The following is a 21872-nucleotide window of genomic DNA, read 5'->3' as shown; positions in this document are numbered from 1 at the left end:
CTCTGCGTCTTAAGACGGCATTGTTGTTTTGAAATATGCATTTTCCAACAACACATCGATATGGCTCCAACAAACCTCTAACTTGGGAACTTTTTATTTTAACTGTTTGGTTTATTGTAAAACTTAGTATCTTTGTGTTCATTGACTCTTTATTTGGCTATAAATCTAACAGAGGTGAAAAAATCCTGCTCCGTGGATCAGAGATAAAGTAGAAGTACCTGAAAACTGCTGGAATCACAGAAACCTCCACTCCACTCCCCCTGTGAGGCTTCATGAGAGCGGAGGGTCTGTCCAAAAGAAAATCAGGCGCATTCAGGCTGTGCCTCAGAGAGGGACAAAAAGCCCTGCCGCTCGGTCAGGCCAGTCTCCAGGCGGAGCGCAGATCCCTCAGGGAAGCCAAGTGCAGCGAGTCCCAACCCCCTCCCACATTCCCTCTCTCTCTTCTCTCTCCATATTGTCCTCTTCCCCGTTTCCCTCGGTGTTATAAATTACAGCGACACAAACCTCCAGGCCTAATGCCCTGCTGTGGATGCCTTCCAAGCTGCAGTTTCAGGAAAGCCAAGAGGCCGGCTTCATTGATAACACCAGGCGCACCGTCCATCTCTTTGTTTTGAGGCAAGGGGAAAGGCCCGAGACACCAGCGCCTTTTATAAACTGTTGACCGAGACTGCTTTTCTGGGGAAGCGCAAGAAAAAGACTCGTGATTTCACCAAACTATGGATTTGAAGCTACTGCTAGGAAGTAGTCAGTTATTTTTGAGAACATTTGGAAAATTTTCTCTCTGCCGCTGGAGTTTCTTAGAAATTGGCACCAGCCACCTGCAGGCATGTATTAGCGAGAGCCAATGAGCCATGAAGTGTCAGTGTCGAAGGGGCATGTGACTGCTTTATGGTCTCGCTCTGCCAAAGTGATACTAAAGGGAAAATCCACCTTAAAATAAAGCACTGGGTTTCAGTGGCCATGGCTGGATGCACGAGTTCCAACATACAGCAAAAATATGTTTAAATGGGATCAACTCTTTGAGACCACCTGAAAAAACAAGACGATCTGAACCTTACACAGATGAAACTTAAAGTGCGAACGAGCAAAAACCCATTCTGATCATGCAGGGGGGAAAAGCAGGAGGACACAAGGCTTAAATGCATAAAGGAATTTTTCTCTGAGAAGAGAAGAAGCAGTTCTAGGTCACTCAGTTCTCTTCATATGCCTGCCCTCGCTGGAGTGTCCCAACCAACAGCTAGGGGGGTGGGGGGCTGCTAGTAGAGCCCCACTATGGGTTGCAGGCCTCAGCCACTGCTCCAGCTGGCCCTTCAGTCCCAGATCCAGGCTGAAAACTTTAACCCCACAACAGCTGAACCTGCAGCTTCACACAGTTGATTTTCTTCTTCAGGAAATTCTTGTGTTGACCCCGCTTCATCGGGCATGGACGCGGAGCAGACATTCAGCCAGTTTTCGTCAATCAGCTAAAGGGAAACTCATCACTGAGGTCAGATATACAAAAATCCGACGACGGAGAGTAATCACATGTATGCAAATTGACTTAAGAAAATCCTGCTCCACTGGGTAGTTACTGATCTGTTTTATTTTGGAGAACTACGCACGAATTGATTTAACTTTGAAATTTCCTGTTACTGTTCGCAGGTCTTTTCCTAGTAGAAGCATCAGTGCTGTAGGATCCAGTTTGTAGTTTTTAATCAGGGTTTTATGTGACTTTTCTTCTCATGTTTTAAATGCGTGTTTGTTTCATCTAGGGATGGTTAAATGGATAAATGAATGGATGGAGGGATTGGGGAGTGTGGTTATTGATGGATGATCGGATGGTTTCAAATCAGTAACGTAGCTTATTGCTCTTGTGATCTTCTGATTTTGCTCGTTTGCTGTGGAACAGTTGGCTGGTAATTCTGGAGGCTCATAGTTCTGATCTTCCTGAAATCAGGATTCTCGCATCTCCCTGAACATCTTTTTTATTCATAGGCAAACATGTTGTAAGAAAGAGGAGACTTTTTATTCAGACGTTTGCTCAGCAGAACACGGCACTCTATACTAACATATCAGCGTTTTCCCGGAAAGGTCCTAGTTTCCTGTGATCTGCTCACCATTCAGCAGTTGCAACACTTACATAGCAGAGCAGCACCTGACCGCAGGCCCATTCATTTATCCCCACTGCTTCCCCATTGATGCCTTGTCTTATGACTTAGGCCCAAAGGAATCTCCACCCAGGGGACCTTTCAACAACAAACCCAGCCAGCTACGACAGCAAGCTGCTTCTCTGAATGAACAACAATGTAATTCCAGCAAGTGTGTGCGCACCTCTGCTGCATGTGTGCAACCGTGTGGTCAAACGTTGCCGGCTAGTAGCAGCGGAGTGACCAGAATAATGACAGTGGGAACTCCTCTGCTTTAAGGCGGACCTCATTGTTGTGTCAGACACGTGAGCTCCTCAGCAACCTTCAGCAGAATGTGGCAGGGAATGGTGGACTGAAGCTCCGCAAGGCGTTTGGGAAATTTCAAGTTTTCCACTCACATTTAAAACAACAGAAACTCAGTTTCAGCAGTTTGAGGGCTCGTGCCTTCTTTATTATGATATTTTCTCTTTAATCATGAAAGTTCCTGGTCTTAAACATATAGGTGAATGTGTGAATTTGATCTAAATCATTGTGCTGTGGTGGTCAGCATGTGTCTGCTCACCTTAAGGTATCGTAGCTTCACTCAGACAGGTGAGACATGGCCTCCTCCAGAAAATCATAGCAGGAAATTTGGGACCTCTAGCTCTGAAAAAGTGAAAAAGCAGAATGCACCCCACTCTGTGCCGAGATTATCAGTGGAAATGTGGGTTCTTGTGGAGGCTCAAAGAAGCACTTTACATAACATCAACCTCTTGGACGTGGTCCAAGATTTAAAAAAAAAACACACTCGGTCTTTGGCACAAAAGTCCACATTTAAACTCTCCTAGAAGGCACCAACAAACGGCTGATGAGCGTTTGGGGCACATTCTTCACTGCAGCCACATTGGAAGGTTTTTAGTTGAAATTGAACGTTGTTTGTTTGGTTTTTGCAGGTTGATCTCGCCTTAGCAGAGTTCCATCAAGCTTTATTGTTCTCTAACTGAAAACAGTAGAAGGCACCAAGTGTTTTCTTGCATTTGCTTCCTAGTTCTTTTAAATGATTGATCCCTGAAGTATTATTTTAATGCTCCTCATCTGATTTTTAAGACAAAATCAACAGCAAGTCACCATTCTCCTGGATCCTGTCAGAAATGTTTTCAATGTAAATTTAATAACCAGGCTCTCCTAAAATGATTGCAGATTGTTTAAAAATGTGTCTTCACTACACAAAAAGTGCTAAAGAATGACTGTCAGAGGAAGAGTTAAACAGAAAAGTTTATTTAAGAAATAATACAGCTCCATATACAGCACTATTTAATTTTATTCAAGCTTATTAATTAAAAAAAAATAAATAAGGCAAAAAGAAGTACATTTATTTCAGTCTTTAATATAACTAACTAACTAACTAACTAACTAACAGAAAAGTAAAAAAAAAAAAGAAAATATATATATATATATATATATATATATATATATATATATATATATATATATATATATATATATATATGTTTAATGCCAATTACGGAGCCTGTTTAGCTCGTGCTGGTTTGCGGCACCTTCCGTCCGTGAAACCAGGGTTCGACTCCGGGCTGCTCCCTGTTCCCTTCTCTGCTTCTGTGCTGGTCCCAAGCCTGGTTGCTTTGAGAGGGTTGCATCAGGAAGGGCATCCAGCGTAAAACATTGCCAAGTTTACCATGCGACTCATTTGCTGTGGTGACCCCTGATGGGAAAAGCTGAAAGGGAAACAATAACATGTTAAATGCCAATTAGAGGAAACAACAAGGCACTGCTAAATGAAATATTTCTCCCCATCTTTTCTTTTTTTTTAAATTGCATTTACAAACAATCACAAAAAAATGTCCAAACCTGTCTGGCAATGTCATAAAGAAAAGTATCATTAAAGATCCAACTTTATGATTCCATAGTCAAAAAAGAATTTCTGGATAAAAATTGATTCATGGGTGAGTTCAAGGAAAAAGACAGCGAGATAAATAGAGACAGAAACTCAATGTTCCAACTCCTAAAAAGCCCACAGACGCCAGGTTGTAGAGGGTTGAACTGACTCTCATGGTAAACAGTTTTAGAGGCTTATTGCTTTATTTGCTTCTTCCAGAAGAATGTACATTTCTGTTTGAAATGAGTCCTTTGAATTCTGTTAAGAGCCCAAATTTGCACGTTAGTGGTGTGATTGACAGGTGGGAAGACCTATTACTGTTTTCTGAACGTTGTTGAGGTTTGATGATTAATTTACACATTTTCCGGCAATGGATAGATTAAAATTGTTTATGTAAAAAAAAAAACAACAGAAAACCCCAAGCTTTTTTTGTGTGTTTGTCTTAATTGTCTTCTTGATGTCCTGTAAGGACCCAACTTTGTGTTGATAAAATTAAAATTTTTGCTTGTTGTTGTGTTTGCGTGTTGTGATCTAAAGTTAAAACAACAAAAACAAGAAATCAGTTTTTGAAATTGGCATTAAAATGGAATTTGGAGCATCCGGACTTTCTGTAGACAGAAAAGACACTATGGTCAGTCTTCAGTCCATCCCTAAACAGGAAGCAATCAGGAACATAAAATCTTAACCCAGGAAAGTTGTCATGTCAAAAATATGTGAGAAAGGTTATTTATTTTTATTTTTTTTAAACAGTGTATTTGTTGTGTTTTTACATTGGAGCCAGTGGGGACTAATGAGGTTGTGTAGTGACCCCCTGGAAGGTTTTTGGTGACTTCACAAGAAATCAGTTACTCTTTATCTTTTTTTAAAATGTGCTTCAACATTGAAGTCGAAGGTTCACTTTGGGTGAGACAGGAAGGTGTGTGTGTGTGTGTGTGTGTATTGCATGAGGGGGGAAGGGGTCGCCTAACTAAATTCTAACCTTCATAAATATTCTTCAGCAGAGCATATCACAACCAGCTAAAGTTCACTTTTCCTCACTACACCAGTAGATGAGTTCCTGATCATCCTGATAATGAAAATCCTCTTTCCCTGAAACGTGAGGTGAAGAGAAATAAATCCTACTCAGAAGACTGTTCCTCTGATCATAATTCTTCCATAACTGCAATGTAAAACCTTTGCAATTTAAACTCCGGTGATGTGGGAGGAGTTGAAAAACAGAACTGAATGTGACAGTCTGAAGGTAATTCCCATTCAACAGAGTCAGTCTCCCAGTTTTCTGTAAAACAGACCAATTTTACTGTAGGAATAAAGATCCAGTTATTTGGTTAACCAGCACGTGAAGGACGTCCACACTGGGAGGTTTGGTCTGGGTCTACAAAGCAGAACTGTCACACGCTGTATTTGAGATTACTTTTGACAGAAGAAACACAGAATTTGATTCTATGACAGACAGATTTTTGTTTTGCCCATAGAATCCCACGACCACATGACCAACTCTCACTCTGTTTTTTTAACTCTCTGACTCTGGTTTCTGCGTGAATGCACATGGACTTGGACCAAAGAGAGGAGGCGATCCAAAGTGAGGAGATGCTGGAAGCTCTATGAAGAAGAAAAAAAAATGCCACAGTGTGAATCTGAAAGACGCAGGAATTATGAAAGAGTCTGGAAATATCTGCTGGGTAAATGTGGTGTAGTGAAGAGCTGCAGGAGCTTCGTCACACATGACAGTCAAAGGAGTAGAGGGGCCCACTGTTTTCTGTCTCGTCAGATCTCGCTTCAGACTTACACCCCCCCCCCCCCCCATGAACTGCAAGATTTTTTAATTCAATTAAATTCAATTGTATTTACATAGCCCAATTTTTCTTAACAGGCTTCACTAGCTGTAAAAAACATAAAGTCAGTTATATCAGTTATAAAATCAGTCATTTTTAAGGCTGTTCAGCCAGAGACAAATCATATAAAATCTTGAAAATATCAGCATTTAGTATTTAAACTTTAGAGAACAAGAAAACCTTCTTATGTGTCTGTCCCCGCTTCACCCTTTGTCCAGGAACTTGAATTTTTGTCCTGTGGGTGGAGCATCAAACTACTGGATGAAGTCTTTCCAGACACATGGTTGAAAGGAGTTCACTTTCATTTGGTTTGAAATATGCCCACATCCTAAAGAAAGAAAGAAAGTTTACAAAGAATTTAGTCATTCTGTTGCTCTATAGGCCTTTTTTGATAGACAACATTTCTGAACTGACCAGCTATAACGCAGCTCTATACCATGACCCACCCTGGAATTGGTAAAACTCAGGATTAGCGAACAGAATTTTAGTTGATCCCACAACAGGGAAATTGTAATTGAGGCATTGCATAGCGGATGGGAGGAAGGATCTCCAAAAGCGCTCCTCCCTGCAGCAAGGGTGTTTTGGTCTCTGACGTAAGTTGCTGCTCAGTGTTCTCATGATGTCACGCAGAAGATGCTGAGAATTGTCCATGATGGATCTCAGTTTCTGCTGCATCCTCATCTCGCCCACCAAAGTCACAGACTCTAGGGTACATTCTAGAACGGAGCTGGATCTCCACATCAGTTTATCGATCCTGTTCCTGTCAGTTCATCCACTGCCCAGCATCACACTTCGTAGAAGAGGACAGCAACATCGCCATCATAAAAGGTTTCTAACAGGGTCCTGCAAACTAAGAAGAACTCCACTCTGGCTTTTTTTTGTGCAGGACGTATGTGTTAGTCAGTCTTAGTCATTCAGTCCAGTCTGTCATTGAGGTGTACATCCAGGTATTTATAAGGGTCCACTGTCTCAATGTCTTTTCCCTGCATTTCATCTGTAAAAAAAGAGGTCACTTCCTTCTGAACCTGACCATCATTTGCTTTGTTTTGCTGATGTTATTGTGGAGAGTTTTGGATTCACACCAGCAGACAAAATTCTCAATGACCCCCCTGTGCTCCTCCTCATCTGTCGCACATCCAGAGATGACAGTGTCATTTGCAAACTTCTGCAGGTGGCAACAGTCCAAGTTGAAGATGAAGTCAGATGAGTACAGGCGCAACAGAAAGGGTGAAAGCCCTGTGGAGCTCCTGTGCTGCAGACGATCTCATTAGACACACAGTAGTGGAGCCTCAGATACTGTGGTCTGTCAGCGAGGTAGTCGATGATCCACGCCGTCAGTCGATAGTATACTCCGGCTGCCTCCAGTTTCCATCTCAGCAGTGCAGGCTGAATGGTGTTGAACACACTGGAGAAATCAAAAGCCACGTTCCTCACAGAGATCCCCACCTGCGGTAAGAGAGGGATCGGTCCAGCAGACAGATGGCGGCGTCATCCACTCAAATTCTGGGTTTGTTAACAAACTGCAAGGGTTCAAATGCTGAATTCATCACTGGAAAAAAGTTGTGTAAAATGAGTCTTTCCCAGGCTTTCATCAGATGAGATGTCAGGAGATCAACATCCACAGGCCTCATTCACAAAGTCAATGTTTGAATTCATGACGACGAGATCAGAAAAAGACAGAAGGACCACTTTGGTGGAATAGTTTGTCGGGAAACTTTTTTTTTTTTTGCTTTTGCAAGATATTCAACATGTAATAGACGTAGTGGTTGGGTGTGCAATCTTAGCCTCTGGAACCACAGCCGAAGTCCTCCACAGTACAGAAACCTTCTCCAGCTTCAGGATCATCACATAGAAGTGCAGAAACACCTGACACATCTGGTCTTAACATACCCCTGGACCAGTCTGGAACAGATTTCATCTGGGCCTGTTTCCTTACTGGTCTTTGTGATTTTGAGCTGACGGCTCCCCTGATCAGCAATGAGGCAGAGGCAGACTCAAGGTGGGCAGGGGAAGAAGCTGGTGAAAGCACTGGCAGCGACGGTACAGTATTAGAGGAGAAGAGCTGCTGATGGAGAGCCAATGTTTCATGGGGCATGAGTGGGCTAACTGCCAACGCAGTCAAATCTGTTAAAAAAACAGATTCAAGTCATTAGCCCATGTCAAGTCAGTAGAGACCATTAGGCAAAGTTTATTTGTGAGGGAGTCACATAGATTTTTTTATGAACAAGTAACTGGCAAACATGTCATTTATCTGTACAATCTGTCTCCCTTCTGAGCAAAATAACACAAACAAACATAACAGACATAAACAGATTCTGTTTGTGTCTCCAGATAATGAAGGTCAGACTGGAATTATGTCACTGTCTTGGCCAAAATCATGAGCTGCATCAGACTCCAGTCTTTATTCTTGTTAGTGGAAAATGAGCTCAGAATAGCTGCAAAGTGCAACGTTTTACTGGAGGTAGAGTTAAGTGATCATCCACGGGTTCCCATTATCCCAGCCTCACTCTATATTTGTCAGGGCTTAAATATTTGGAAAAATAGAGGGAGAGCTAAACAGGGAGAGGGGTCAATGATGAGTGTTCACAACAGATACAACCCCTCATACTCACAACCCAACTCTGTTAACCTTTTGTGCCTATTTATAGAGAAAATTCCGCTACGGAAAAATATGACTAAACTGCATTCCATAAATAAGCTGGGAATGGTGGAGACAAAAAAGCACATGGCTCAGTCTCTGATGGTTCCGGTGGAGATTCTCAGGCTGTCTATCAATGGATGGATGGATGGATGGATGGATGGATGGATGATGGATAGTCAGAAATTTAATGGATGGTTGGTTGGATAAAAGATTGTTGGATAATAAATGGATTAGTGATGAATGGATGATAGATGGACGGATGGATGGAAAGATAATTGGATGGATACATGGATAGGCAGTCTTACAGAGAGATGGGACTGTAGTTTTGTTTGTGATGTTTTTAAAGGAGGGTTTTCCAGGGTTCAAACAGGTTTATGGTTCCAGAGTGGACACAGCTGAAAAAGCTTTACGGCATTGTGAAGTTGACAGTTTGAAAAAATTGGATGAAGCTGAATATGGGCCATGTAACAGAAAACTTTAGGGACTTCAGAGGGCTAGCCACTGCTCCCCAGGGCCACAATCTACATAATCTTCAGACAAGCTGCTTCTGAGAAGTAGCTGTGGGGAAACCTCAGTTACTCTTTTAATGACAAAAGGTGTTTTTTTTTTTTTTTTACTGGAACATTTGCTCTTGTTTGTGGATGAAGTAAACTGCAGAGGTAAAGATTTGACATGTATTAAAAATGTGGGATTGGTCGAGTGTGATCGAATTGCTGAGCTTAGATCAGTGATGAACAATGGATCACTTGGTGTGAAACCTTGGTTCGGGTTTTGGTTAGTTTCAGTTGTTTAGGTTTGGTTCAGTTTTATTTTGTCCACCAGTGCATTTCGGATGCTCATCGTGGTAAGAGCTTGTTTTCCACAGCTTTGAATAGATCTTATTTTATTGTTTTTAATTTTATTACACTGTATTTATCCCACGAAGGGAAATTCTTTCTCCGCATTTGACCCATCCCCTTGGGGAGCGGTGAGCTGCAGCCGAACCGTGCTCGGGAGGCGGTAGCTTTAAGGGTCTTGCCTAAGGACCCTCACTGGGTGATGTTAATTGCTCTCTATTGATATGTTTATTGCCCCCAGTACCATTGCTCATTCCCCTCCGGGAATCGAACCCTGGTTTCCTACATGATAGCTCCCCACCTTACCAACCGAGCTACCCAGCCGCAACCAAGCTACCCAGCCGATGTTTATCTTCTCGTTCTGGATGCTTGTCCAAGCTTTAGCTTTTATAGTTTGCATTGTAGCCAGAAACTCTGTAGGTTTTTTAAGTACCTTTTTTTGTATCAAAATAATTGATAATGGATCGATCCGCAATGAGGATTATCCGCAGAGTCAGAGAAAGCTGCCATTATTGAAATAAACAAACAATCACACTTGGACGTAAGTAGATCCAAATGAAACTCAGACACTGATGAAGAGTCTGGATGAAGATGTTCAACTTTAAAAAATCGGCTTTTTCATTTTGTGACCAAAGGACAATTAAATATCCAGAAAACTAAATGAATAGTAAGGGTTTAGGAAAAAAAACTATTCTATTTAATGGCCCACTCCAATGAAAATCATTTTTTGGCTTTTTTAACAGGTTTCTCTGATGCCGGTAGACATTTATAAAGAAAATGTGGCTAAAAATTGCACTTCTGAGTATTTATTTAAATGGTGGCAAATCAGGAGCAACAACTCAGAAAAGAATTACTAATGAACTCCTGCCACTCTGCAGAAACTCTGTCGTAAAATGACAGTTTTTATTTAAATTTTGCTTAAAAAAAGGATAATCGTAATTAAAAGACCACTGGGAAAAATTTGTCAACAGATCAAAAGATGATCGGAGTGGGACTTCAAGCAAACATTTTGTTCAGCATCTTATGTTCCACTTACCCTGACAGCTGTTTGGCAGTGCACCACACTGAGCCTCATTCATCAGCTCCAAACAAAACAACAAAAATCTTACGTGAGGCATTTCGGAGTAGATGTTCATTCATTAGTCTCACTGTGGTTGTAAAACAGAGTTTTTACGGTTGTTTTTCATGACAATGAAATAAGCTGAATGTAACATCCAATCATGTTTTTCTGCTCATTGTTACTTTAAGTTAGAAAAAAATGTCTGTTTTCTGTCCATCACACCTCTGATTTGATTTGCCTTCCGTGAAAAAAAAGGATTTATTGTTTATTATTACCGTATTTTCCGGACTATAAGTCGCTGCGGAGTATAAGTCGCACCAGCCCAAAAATGCATTATAAAGTAGAAAAAAACACAGATAAGTCGCACTGGACTATAAGTCGCACTTTTACAGGAAATTTATTTGACAAAATCTGAGACCAAGAACTAATAACTTTCACAACCTCATATGAAACAATCATAGCAGACTGTTTATCTCATAATTTCACAGTAATTGTTTCTCAAACTTATTTATTTATTCCTTTCATGAAGCATCATTGGCCAACTAATACTCTGTTTTCATCCTGTATTTGTAGAAACATTTGTCATTTTTATTGCATTTCTGAATCTATGAAATCATTGGAAAATAGAATATTGTGTTGTTAGCCTTCAAGATCTTACTGTAAAAAAAAGTTTGCTGATCCTCTGAGTCACTTAACATACTCTTAACACTTAACATACCTCATACATCAAATTGACCCAGGAACATCATCTCTGTTCCTCACAAATTGTCATGGCGTCGTAGACGTAGCAGACCCAGATGCTGAAACCCGGAAGAAAACTCACAGCAAGGATGACTTTAAATGGATTTATTTTACCAGAGGTAAATAAGTTTCTGAGGGGATGTGGACGTATTTCCTCCGTGGATTGAACTTGGTGTTTCCTTTGAGCTGATGCAGACGAAGGGGAGGGGGCGACACGAGGACGCGTCAAACTGTGGATCCAGAGGGAGCGAGGCTTGGGCGCTGAGGACAGCGGGACCGGCTTGAGGTAAGGCGTGGACGCCGAGGACGGCGGAAACCAGCTTGGAACGAGGCGTGGATGCCGAGGACGGCAGGACCAGCGTGGAGGGGAGGAACCAGCGTGACCAAGGTAGGAACCTGAAGGTGAGCACAAGATGTGGTAAGTATGGAGACAAGATAAACTTAGCTGAGACTAAGAGGCCAGGCATAAGCACCGGAGTGAGTATAACAAACTGGCGTAGAATTCTGGTGAGAGCTCCCTTATGAAGACCGGCAGGATGATGAGAAGATGAGGATCAGCTGGTTCCAATCAGCAAGGTGGTGAGAGCTGTAGGAGGGGGGGGAGGTGAACTGACAGGCACCGTGACAGTACCCCCCCCTCAACGACCGCCTCCAGGCGGTCCAGGACGGCGGTCAGGGTGGGCCCCGAAAAAGTCGTCCAGGAGGGAACGGTCCAGGATCATGGAGCGGGAGATCCAGGAGCGCTCCTCCGGACCGTAACCCTCCCAGTCCACCAAGTACTGGTGACCACGGCCCCGGCGGCGAATGTCCAGAATACGAGAGACCGTAAAGGCAGGCGCGCCGTCAATGAGCCGGGCGGGTGGTGGGGAAGCGGACGGCGGGCACAAGGAGCTTTCCTGAAAGGGCTTGATCTGGGAAACATGGAACGAGGGATGAATCTTTAAAGCAGCCGGGAGCCGTAGTTTAACACAGGAAGGATTGATGATTTCGTCAATGATGTAAGGACCAATGTAACGGGGTGCTAGCTTGCGTGAGGTGACCTGAAGGGGTATGTTCCTGGAGGAAAGCCAAACCTTTTGCCCAGGTTGGTAATTTGGGGCCGCTCTCCTACGACGGTTAGCCAGACGGCAGTTGCTCTCCCGAGTGCGCAGAAGGGCAGCTTTAGCTTGGCGCCAGATACGCTGGATACGTTGCAGATGATGCTGCACAGAGGGAACGGCCAAATCTAACTCCTGTGAGGGGAACAGCGGAGGTGAATAACAAAGGGATATTTCGAATGGTGATAAACCGGTGGCAGAGGAGGGATGGTTATTGTGAGCGTATTCAATCCATACTAGGAACTTGGACCAGGTGGAGGGATTCTGGGCAGCCAGGCAACGGAGGGCAGCTTCCAGCTCCTGATTAGCACGCTCCGCTTGGCCGTTAGACTGGGGGTGATAACCTGAGGAGAGGCTAACGGTAGCACCCAGGGCGGAGCAAAAGGTTCTCCAGACCTGAGACACAAATTGAGGTCCCCGGTCTGAAACTATGTCCTTGGGGATCCCGTGGTTTCTGAAAACCTGATGGACCAGGATGTCCGCCATTTCAGCGGCGGTGGGGAGTTTAGGTAATGGAATGAACTGAGCCGCTTTAGAGAAGCGATCAACGACTGTAAGGATGACAGTGTTGCCTTGTGACGGAGGCAACCCTGTGACGAAATCTAGGGCAATATGGGACCAAGGGCGAGTAGCGATGGGCAAAGGGTGAAGTAAACCAGCCGGAGGCAAATTGGAAGATTTGGATCTGGCGCAAATATCACAAGCGGCGATAAACTCCCTGACATCCCGTTCTAGGGTGGGCCAGAAAAACCTGCGCTTAATGAGACTGAGCGTTCTTTGGACACCCCCATGACAAGAAACACGAGAAGTGTGACCCCAAACCAGAACGTCCGAACGCAGAGAGGAAGGCACGTATAGAGTGTTAGCGGGGGGAGGAGGATGATCGGGTTCCTCATCCTGAGCCTGCAGGACCCGCGTTTCGATATCCCACGTGAGATTACCGACCACGCAGGTGGGTGGAATAATGGGAGTGGCCTCCTCAAGGTCATGATTACTGTGGATGCGAGATAATGCATCGGGTTTGACGTTCCTACTTCCGGGTCGATAAGTAATGATGAATGAAAACCGATCAAAAAAGAGGCACCAGCGGGCCTGACGGGAGTTTAGGCGTTTGGCAGAACGGAGGTAAGCGAGATTTTTATGATCCGTCCAAACTATGAAAGGGTGCTCCGCCCCCTCGAGCCAATGACGCCATTCCTCCAGAGCTAACTTTATGGCAAGGAGTTCGCGGTTCCCAACGTCATAGTTCCGTTCCGCAGGTGACAGTTTACGTGAAAAGAAAGCGCAGGGTTTGAGTTTCCCTGAGGAAACCTCACGTTGGGAAAGGACGGCTCCCACTCCGGTATCGGAGGCGTCAACCTCTACGATAAACTGACGTTGGGGGTCAGGTTGGATCAGGATGGGAGCTGAGATAAACATCCCCTTGAGTTTATCGAAGGCGGCCTGGGCCTCTGGGCTCCAAACAAAAGGTGTATTAACAGACGTAAGTTGAGTGAGTGGGGCGGCGAGACTGCTGTAGTTGCGTATGAATCTACGGTAAAAACTGGCAAATCCGAGAAAACGTTGTAACTGTTTACGTGAATCGGGAGGTTCCCAGTTGGCGACAGCGGAAACCTTGGCTGGATCGGGGCGGATGTTGCCAGCCTCAATAATGAACCCAAGAAAAGACACGGTAGATACGTGAAAGTCGCACTATTCAGCCTTTACAAAGAGTCGATTTTCAAGAAGACGCTCAAGGACCTGACGAACATGGTGGATGTGGAGATCGTGATTGGGTGAATAAATGAGAATATCGTCAAGATAGACGAAGACAAACCTATTAAGGAAGTCTCGGAGGACGTCATTAACTAGGTGTTGGAAGACTGCAGGGGCATTGGTGAGCCCAAAGGGCATCACCAGGTATTCAAAATGACCAAGGGGGGTGTTGAAAGCAGTCTTCCATTCGTCCCCCTCCTTCATACGGACTAGATGGTACGCATTACAGAGATCCAATTTAGTGAATACACGCGCTTCCTGAACGGTGTCCAAGGCGGAGCTGATGAGAGGCAAAGAATATTTATTCTTAACTGTGATCTGGTTTAATTCTCGGTAGTCGATGCATGGCCGAATGGTCTTATCTTTCTTTTGGACAAAGAAAAAACCTGCACCAACGGGGGACGAAGAAGGACGAATGTGACCCGAGGAAAGAGATTCATGGATGTACTTTTCCATGGAAAGTTTTTCAGGACCTGACAGATTGAATAATCGTCCCTTGGGGAGAGTGGCCCCGTTTAATAGCTCGATGGAGCAATCATAAGGTCGGTGCGGAGGTAGAGCTCCTGCCTTGCTTTTACTGAAAACAGTCCTGAGATCATGATAACATGAGGGTACCTTGGAGAGGTCAATATCATCAGGTGCTGGCTCCAGATTGGGAGAAACTGATGGTACTGCGGTGCTGAGGCAGTTGGCAAGGCAATGGGTGCTCCAGTTAGTTATGTGAAGATTCACCCAATCGAACTGGGGATTGTGACTGCGGAGCCATGGGAAGCCTAAGATAACAGGAGATTGAAGCGTTTGAGTAATATAGAATTGCATGACTTCATGATGGTTACCAGAGGTGACAAGTTGCACGGGTCTGGTGCGGTGAGTGATTCGAGTGAGCAGCTGACCACCTAGTCCAGCTGCCTTGACAGGATGATCCAGCGGTTCTGTGGGGAGACTGAGTTTGGACACTAAGTGACTGTCAATAAAACTTTGTTCAGCTCCGGAGTCTATGAGGGCTTGGCATACATGAACATGAGACTGGTGACAAAGCTTGACAGGTAAATAAAGAAAGTTATTTTCCTGAATAACAGTGGAGGAACCCTCCCGCGGCCTGTCTTCTAGCGGGGGGCTTTGGAGTTTAAACGTAAGGAGCACTGCTGCACATGGTGCCCAGAATGTCCACAATAGAAACAGGTACTTTCTACCTGGCGTCTGCGGCGTTCCTCCGGTGTGAGTTTAGAATGTCCGATCTGCATGGGTTCCTCAGAGGAGCAGGTGACGTGTTCACGAGAGATGGAAGGAGATTCTGGCATGGGGGTTTTAGACACAGGGTTATTTACAGTTTTCCTCTCAGTATGTGCTCTTTCTACCTGACGCTCGCGGAGTCGTACGTCAGAGCGAAGAGCTGCAGTAACGAGCTCCTCGAACGTTCTGGCTTCAGACTGAGAACAGAGATGGTCTTTGATCTGGTTGTTAAGTGATCGATAGAAAACCCCTTTTAGGGCAACGTCCGGCCATCCAGCTTCCACAGCTAGTATTCGAAAGTCAATTAAATGTTCACTTACAGATCGGCTGTGTTGCCTTAATCCTAGAAGGTGGCGCGTCGCCTCCTCTGTCTTGCGGGGTTGATCAAAGACCAGCTGAAATTCACCTAAGAAACGCTCGAAAGAAATCTGAGAAATGGGGTTAGCAGTTAGAAAGGCCTGAGCCCATTTGAGCGCTTTGCCTCTGAGGGAGTTAACTATGAGGGTGATCTTGCTGTGGTCAGCTTGGTAATATCGCGGAGCCTGCTGAAAAATAAGTCTGCATTGAAGAAGGAAACCCCCACATGATTCAACGTCCCCCTGAAAAAACTCCGGTTGAAGCCGGAAATTTTCAGGAATCCCAGAGGCAGCGGATATGTCCAAGCTCCCGGCTGTAGGGGCTGCAATGTTGGTATTAGCATTAGCTGGATATTGTCCGATTGAATTCATCTGGGCTTGAGAAATTATTCTCAGGCGACGAGAAAGGTCCTCCTGAATAGCGGTGACCCGGGTGATGGTACTGTAGAGGAGGTCCAGAAACAGTCCGTGCTGGATGACGGTCTGACGTAGATCTTCCGGGTCAGCTGGGTCTGGGTATTGGCCAGTTTGTTCTGTCATGGCGTCGTAGACGTAGCAGACCCAGATGCTGAAACCCGGAAGAAAACTCACAGCAAGGATGACTTTAAATGGATTTATTTTACCAGAGGTAAATAAGTTTCTGAGGGGATGTGGACGTATTTCCTCCGTGGATTGAACTTGGTGTTTCCTTTGAGCTGATGCAGATGAAGGGGAGGGGGCGACACGAGGACGCGTCAAACTGTGGATCCAGAGGGAGCGAGGCTTGGGCGCTGAGGACAGCGGGACCGGCTTGAGGTAAGGCGTGGATGCCGAGGACGGCGGAAACCAGCTTGGAACGAGGCGTGGATGCCGAGGACGGCAGGACCAGCGTGGAGGGGAGGAACCAGCGTGACCAAGGTAGGAACCTGAAGGTGAGCACAAGATGTGGTAAGTATGGAGACAAGATAAACTTAGCTGAGACTAAGAGGCCAGGCATAAGCACCGGAGTGAGTATAACAAACTGGCGTAGAATTCTGGTGAGAGCTCCCTTATGAAGACCGGCAGGATGATGAGAAGATGAGGATCAGCTGGTTCCAATCAGCAAGGTGGTGAGAGCTGTAGGAGGGGGGGGGGGTGAACTGACAGGCCCCGTGACACAAATGAACATAACAGGAGGGTTAACAATGTATTTATTTCAATTTATTTCCAAAATAAGTCGCTGCGGAGTATAAGTCGCACCCCTTGCCAAACTATGAAAAAAAGAGCGACTTATGGTCCGGAAAATACGGTAATTGCAGAATTTACAATGATGAAAAGTTCCTTTGCCTTTAATATGGGTTCAGTTTCACAAAACAGGCTTAATTATCACAATATTAACAATAAAAATAATAAAACTGTAAATGTTGAAACAAATGTTTAAAAGCAAAGTAGGAAAAACAGTGGGTGGAGTTTCAGATAGTAAAGTCATTGACTGTATATGAGATCTGGATTGAGTGAGTTTGATGTCACCATAGAAAATAGCTTACTTCTGTTTCCAACGAAAGGAAATGTCTTTAGTCTACTTTTTTTTTTGACATATAGACATTGACAGGTTGGAACCCCAAATCTTCAATAAGCAGTGATTGGTCCAAGTTGGTCTGAATCAACATTTCTAAGGCAGCCACTCTCGCCAATCGAGAGTGAGCTTGTTGGAAGTCCACACTCAGGAAAATCTGTCAATCAAACGTTCTTAACATTCAATGTGAAACTATATACTTTTATTGAGACATCTGATTGGCCAGTTCATAACTTGAAAACTTGCAATAAAGAAACAAAATATCATGAAAAAGAAGTTGTAATTAGCAAGAACATATTCAAAAGTGTATCAGAGCAACAAAGGTTATTCTAACAAATATAATGACTGAATAATAGCTGTCTATGTCTCAGTAGAAGTCTATGGGATTTTAGCTTCTTGGAACTGCTGGGTACTGCTGGGTAAAGATGATCGGAGTGGGACTTCAAGCAAACATTTTGTTCAGCATCTTATGTTCCACTTACCCTGACAGCTGTTTGACAGTGCACCACACTGAGCCTCATTCATCAGCTCCAAACAAAACAACAAAAATCTTACGTGAGGCATTTCGGAGTAGATGTTCATTCATTAGTCTCACTGTGGTTGTAAAACAGAGTTTTTACGGTTGTTTTTCATGACAATGAAATAAGCTGAATGTAACATCCAATCATGGGGGGCGGAGCCAGCAGGGATGCTTTGCTTTAGAGATGGGGAGGATGCTGCGGTTTGTGACAAGAACGGACAACAATCAGCAGGGATAAAGCCATGAAGGACTGACTGCAGTGGTTTGGAGATGTTCAGAGGAGGGGCATTAGGAGATTCTTAGGTTAGAGCTGCCAGGAACAGGTCTGAAGAACGGGCACAGCGAAGATAGATCGAATTGATAGAATTTCATTGCTGCCCAAGGAAGAGGATGCAGAGGATTGGGGGAAAGAAAGCTGATGATTTTACGTGGCTTCACTTGAAGAGAGCAGCTCAAAGGAACAAAAGATTCAGGATTTTAGCCTTGATGAGCTCCACACATCCTCCGTGGCATGGACACTTCTGTAGCTCTCTATCTGGATGTGTAGAACGCAGCACCACAGAATTCTTCCCCTCTTCTTCAGCTGATGTTTGGCTTCCTCCTGAGCTAATGCAGAGGCTGCCCTTGTGGCCCATTGATCACCCTAGCCTGACAGTTTCGCGTGCACTGCTGCCAAAGGTCACATGCCAAGTGCTGTGTCTTTAGCCTGAATTCTCCAAGATTTTTCTCCCTGGACTCCCTGAGTCTCCGCACAATGTTGCCCCATTGAAATGTTCAAAATGTTGAGTGAGATGGGAGTCTCATGAGGCCTGGAACACTCGCAGCTGGTTGGAAAGATTCAAATGGGGGATTGTTAGGGAATGACCCCCCTTTGATTTGTCCTCTAATGACATTGAATTGGTATTTAATGAATGTCAAATCGACTGCTGGTAAAGATTAAACCAATATTTCTCTGGAGATACATAAGCAGTGTGTCATTCCTGACAATCAGGGTCTCATTTTTTCTAAAACCTGTCATAGTTCATAATCACGGTCACGTGTTGACCGATAAGGATATTGAAATCTTTATTTTTTATTTTTATGTGGACACATCTCGCACAAAGTTTTGAAGGTTGATTCGGCTGATTCATTTACAGTCATCCCGATTATACATTCGAAACAAGATTTTATCAAAGACAGTTATCAACAGAAATCCTCCCCTGTTTTGTTATTGATTGTCTCTCCTTCTTATGTTTAAGAAGTGTGACTCTTTATTTCCATTGCAGCTATTTGTTGTTATTCAGAGAAACACAATTTTCCAACTCTGCTTTTGCATCAAAAACAGGCATCTGACAGTTTATCTCCACATTTTTCATTCATATGTGTTATATTTAAAAATGGAAAATTAGTGGCAGTCCCAAACTGCAGATGGTGCATTTGTTAGGTGGATGTCAGCACAGAGGAGGAGGAGCTCACTAATCAGTTTCACTGACCATTTTCCTTTAACCCTTGTGCTATATTAGATGACCCCACCCTTACATAGACGTGTTATCCCTACCATGACAAAGGTGGATAAAGGTGGAAAGATTTCATGTAATCCATGGACACCAGTGAAGATCCCAAATCATTGAATAAAAAAGGTTCAGAGCAATGTCTAGTGGGTCTAGATGACCCAACTCCCAGTGTTAAAGTGCCTAGGATAGCACAAGGGCTAATTCTCTGACAGATTGATTATAGGAAGTTCTCAGGTACTTCTGTTGAACAATAACTTGAACTTGTGGGAAAACACTTGTGTTTGTCTTTGCTGAATGAACCAGATTTTGCTGAATAAGTAGGAATGTTAGACTCCACTTGTTTAGGAGAAGTTTTCACAGTTATCTTCTAGTGGAACATGGACTTTAACAAGTGGCTGGAGAACATTTACAGCTTGGGACCTTCGGGTTCATGACTTGATTACATGTGTCGTATTTAAAGAAGCAGCAGCTTTCCCCATTCATGGATTAAAGCATTCTCATCAGGTTTACTATCACACCTATACATCTCTCACACTCGTATACGCAGACAATGCCCTCCCAGTTGGGTTTGCAACGCTGACAACCCGCTCATGGACAGTCTGATCGCCCAGGAGAGGTTTGCCCAGCAGGCTGCTGGTTTACTCGGTGAGAATATCACCCGGGCGGAATGGAAACTTCATTTTGCTGGGGCTAATATTAGCCTGGGCCTCTGGAAAATTCCTTTTAAATGATCACAAGCTGAGAAAAGGCAAAGAATTTGTTTAGTGTTTTGCCTGACAGTCTCCACTGCACACACAGAAGCAAGTTTCTTCTTTTCTCAGATGCTACAGGAGGGTCCTGGGAATACCAGGCAGGGCAGAAGAGGCTGATTCCATGGAACAGGACTGCTTGACAGTCTGCCTCTGAGGCCAGAGGGTTTTTCCTGGCAGCGTTCACAGTGTCACTCTGAATAGTCCATCAGTGATGGTCATTTATCTTCTCAGGAGAAGCAGCTTCTGCTTCAGATGTTTGTGTATCACCTGTCTTCTGTGTGATGCAGGTTTCTTTTTTCACTGAGATAGATGAAACAGACATTTGCACAATTGCTTTGCTGTAAACACTCTTCCTCACCCTATAGTGTATCAGTCAACTAATTCTCACTGCCTGAATTTAACTGCTCTTTGACCCTAACATTGCAACCTGTGCTTGTGTGTGTGCTTTGCTAGGAAAATCCCACATGGCCATAGTTCAAAGGGTGAACAATGAGGGTGAGGGAGACCCTTTCTACGAGGTTCTGGGAATTGTCACCCTAGAGGACATAATCGAAGAAATCATCAAGTCGGAGATCCTGGACGAGACTGACCTGTACAGTAGGTTTCCTTCTCAAAGCTTGTTTTGATGCTAGCTCTTGGCTTGAGACCATGAACTCATGAACAATGTCAATATGACCGGACGGCTGTCAGATCTAACCAATCAAGACTCTTTTCCATGTTCTTGTGTGTTTGTGACATCTAACAAGCACTAATGTCTGTAATGCAGATTGTGACAACTTAACCACATATTTACTGTTGGAGATATTATGCAGAAAGGAAGTAATAATGCTCAAGAGAGACAAAAGTGTTGAGATGGCTCGCCATTTACCGACAGATTCTTCTGCCGCTGTGTTTGGGTCATAACTGTAAAGATTGGTGGCATGTCTCCCTGCCTAAGGCTTCAGGGGTGAATTTTATGTTAAACCACTAAATGGTCCCCAAACACAAGTGTTACTGCTTTTATAGCATTTTTGACACCAGTAGGATTGTGTCGTAAGCGTTTTTATTTATTTTTTCTATGCTTTTAGACAACGCTTAAATATGTACCTTCACCTTTTTGGTCTGTGGTTTAGTCCGTGTGGATTTAAGTATCTGTGTGTTCTGAACACCAATAAAGGAAGGGTGGAGCTTGAGAGCGAGTGGCGGCATCTGTCCACTGTAATGCAGACTAATTACCTGATCACTCTATTCTCCTACACACAACATTCAAGGAAGCTAAAGGCAGAGTCACAGAGATTTTTGGGGTTTGCCTCATCTAATGGTCCTCTTGGTTCTGCAGGAGTGAAAGCTCACTTGAGCTCTGGTTTGGACCAACTGGTCTTCTTGAGAAGAATGGTCTTTGCTCTCCTGCAGATGAACTCTGGTGCGGTTTACTTCAGTGTAAACGCAGAAGGAAGTAGATGTTATAAGCTCCTTATATTTGGAGGGAAGAAACAGCCACAGCGTGAATTTGAAGAAGCAGGAATCATGAGGAAGTTTGTAAATGTCTGCTCGGCGAATGTGGTGTTGTGAGGAATTGCAAGTGGCTCTTCAGAGATGATAGAGGATGAGAGACAATTACTTCTGTCTTTTTATGACAGACTAGAGCTTTTGTTCATGTTGCTAAAAGGTTTGGAGTTCAAGCAAAGCAGTTCATAATGTTTAAATGAGGCTTTGCTAGGTCAGAGGTCTTCAACTTGAGGCTCCACAGCCACATGTAGCTCTTTTACTCCTCCATAGTGGCTCTCTGTCTGATTACAATTAAGTAATAGTAATTTATAAGAGTAAGGGCTACTTATTTAACATTGGTTTAGTTTAAAACCATAAAGTTTATACATTTATGGCTGAGGTGCACCTAGACGTAACCGGGTTTTACATCCCTGTTGACACCAAGATGCCTTCTTTGCTCTACACTTCCTCCAGAATGCACAGATTTCAAATACCAAGCAAAACTTTTGGAAAAAGTCAAATTTTTCCCCCCCTAATAGCTCAGTTAATTATT

General features: G+C 43.9%; 1 protein-coding gene and 1 long non-coding RNA gene across 3 annotated transcripts in view; one reads left to right on the top strand and one right to left on the bottom strand.

Moving 5' to 3' along the window:
• cnnm2b (cyclin and CBS domain divalent metal cation transport mediator 2b) overlaps positions 1–21872 on the top strand; it is a 61082-nt gene that overhangs the window by 21198 nt on the left and 18012 nt on the right. For both annotated transcript variants that reach the window (XM_011479478.4, XM_004066239.5), the window contains exon 2: positions 20306–20449. In XM_011479478.4, the coding sequence (XP_011477780.4) occupies positions 20306–20449 (144 nt within the window). The remainder of the gene's footprint in view (positions 1–20305; positions 20450–21872) is intronic.
• Positions 11375–14639, bottom strand: LOC144993943 (uncharacterized). The gene is made up of 3 exons (XR_013657254.1): positions 14580–14639; positions 11586–11698; positions 11375–11508 (listed from the first exon to the last, which is right to left on the bottom strand). It is a non-coding gene; the product is annotated as an uncharacterized LOC144993943 (long non-coding RNA).

The sequence above is a fragment of the Oryzias latipes genome, chromosome 1, assembly GCF_053564925.1.
Source record: "Oryzias latipes strain Hd-rR chromosome 1, Olatipes_Hd-rR_3.1".
Classification (NCBI taxonomy): Eukaryota; Metazoa; Chordata; class Actinopteri; order Beloniformes; family Adrianichthyidae; genus Oryzias; species Oryzias latipes.
This window is presented reverse-complemented; position numbering and strand designations above follow the sequence as displayed.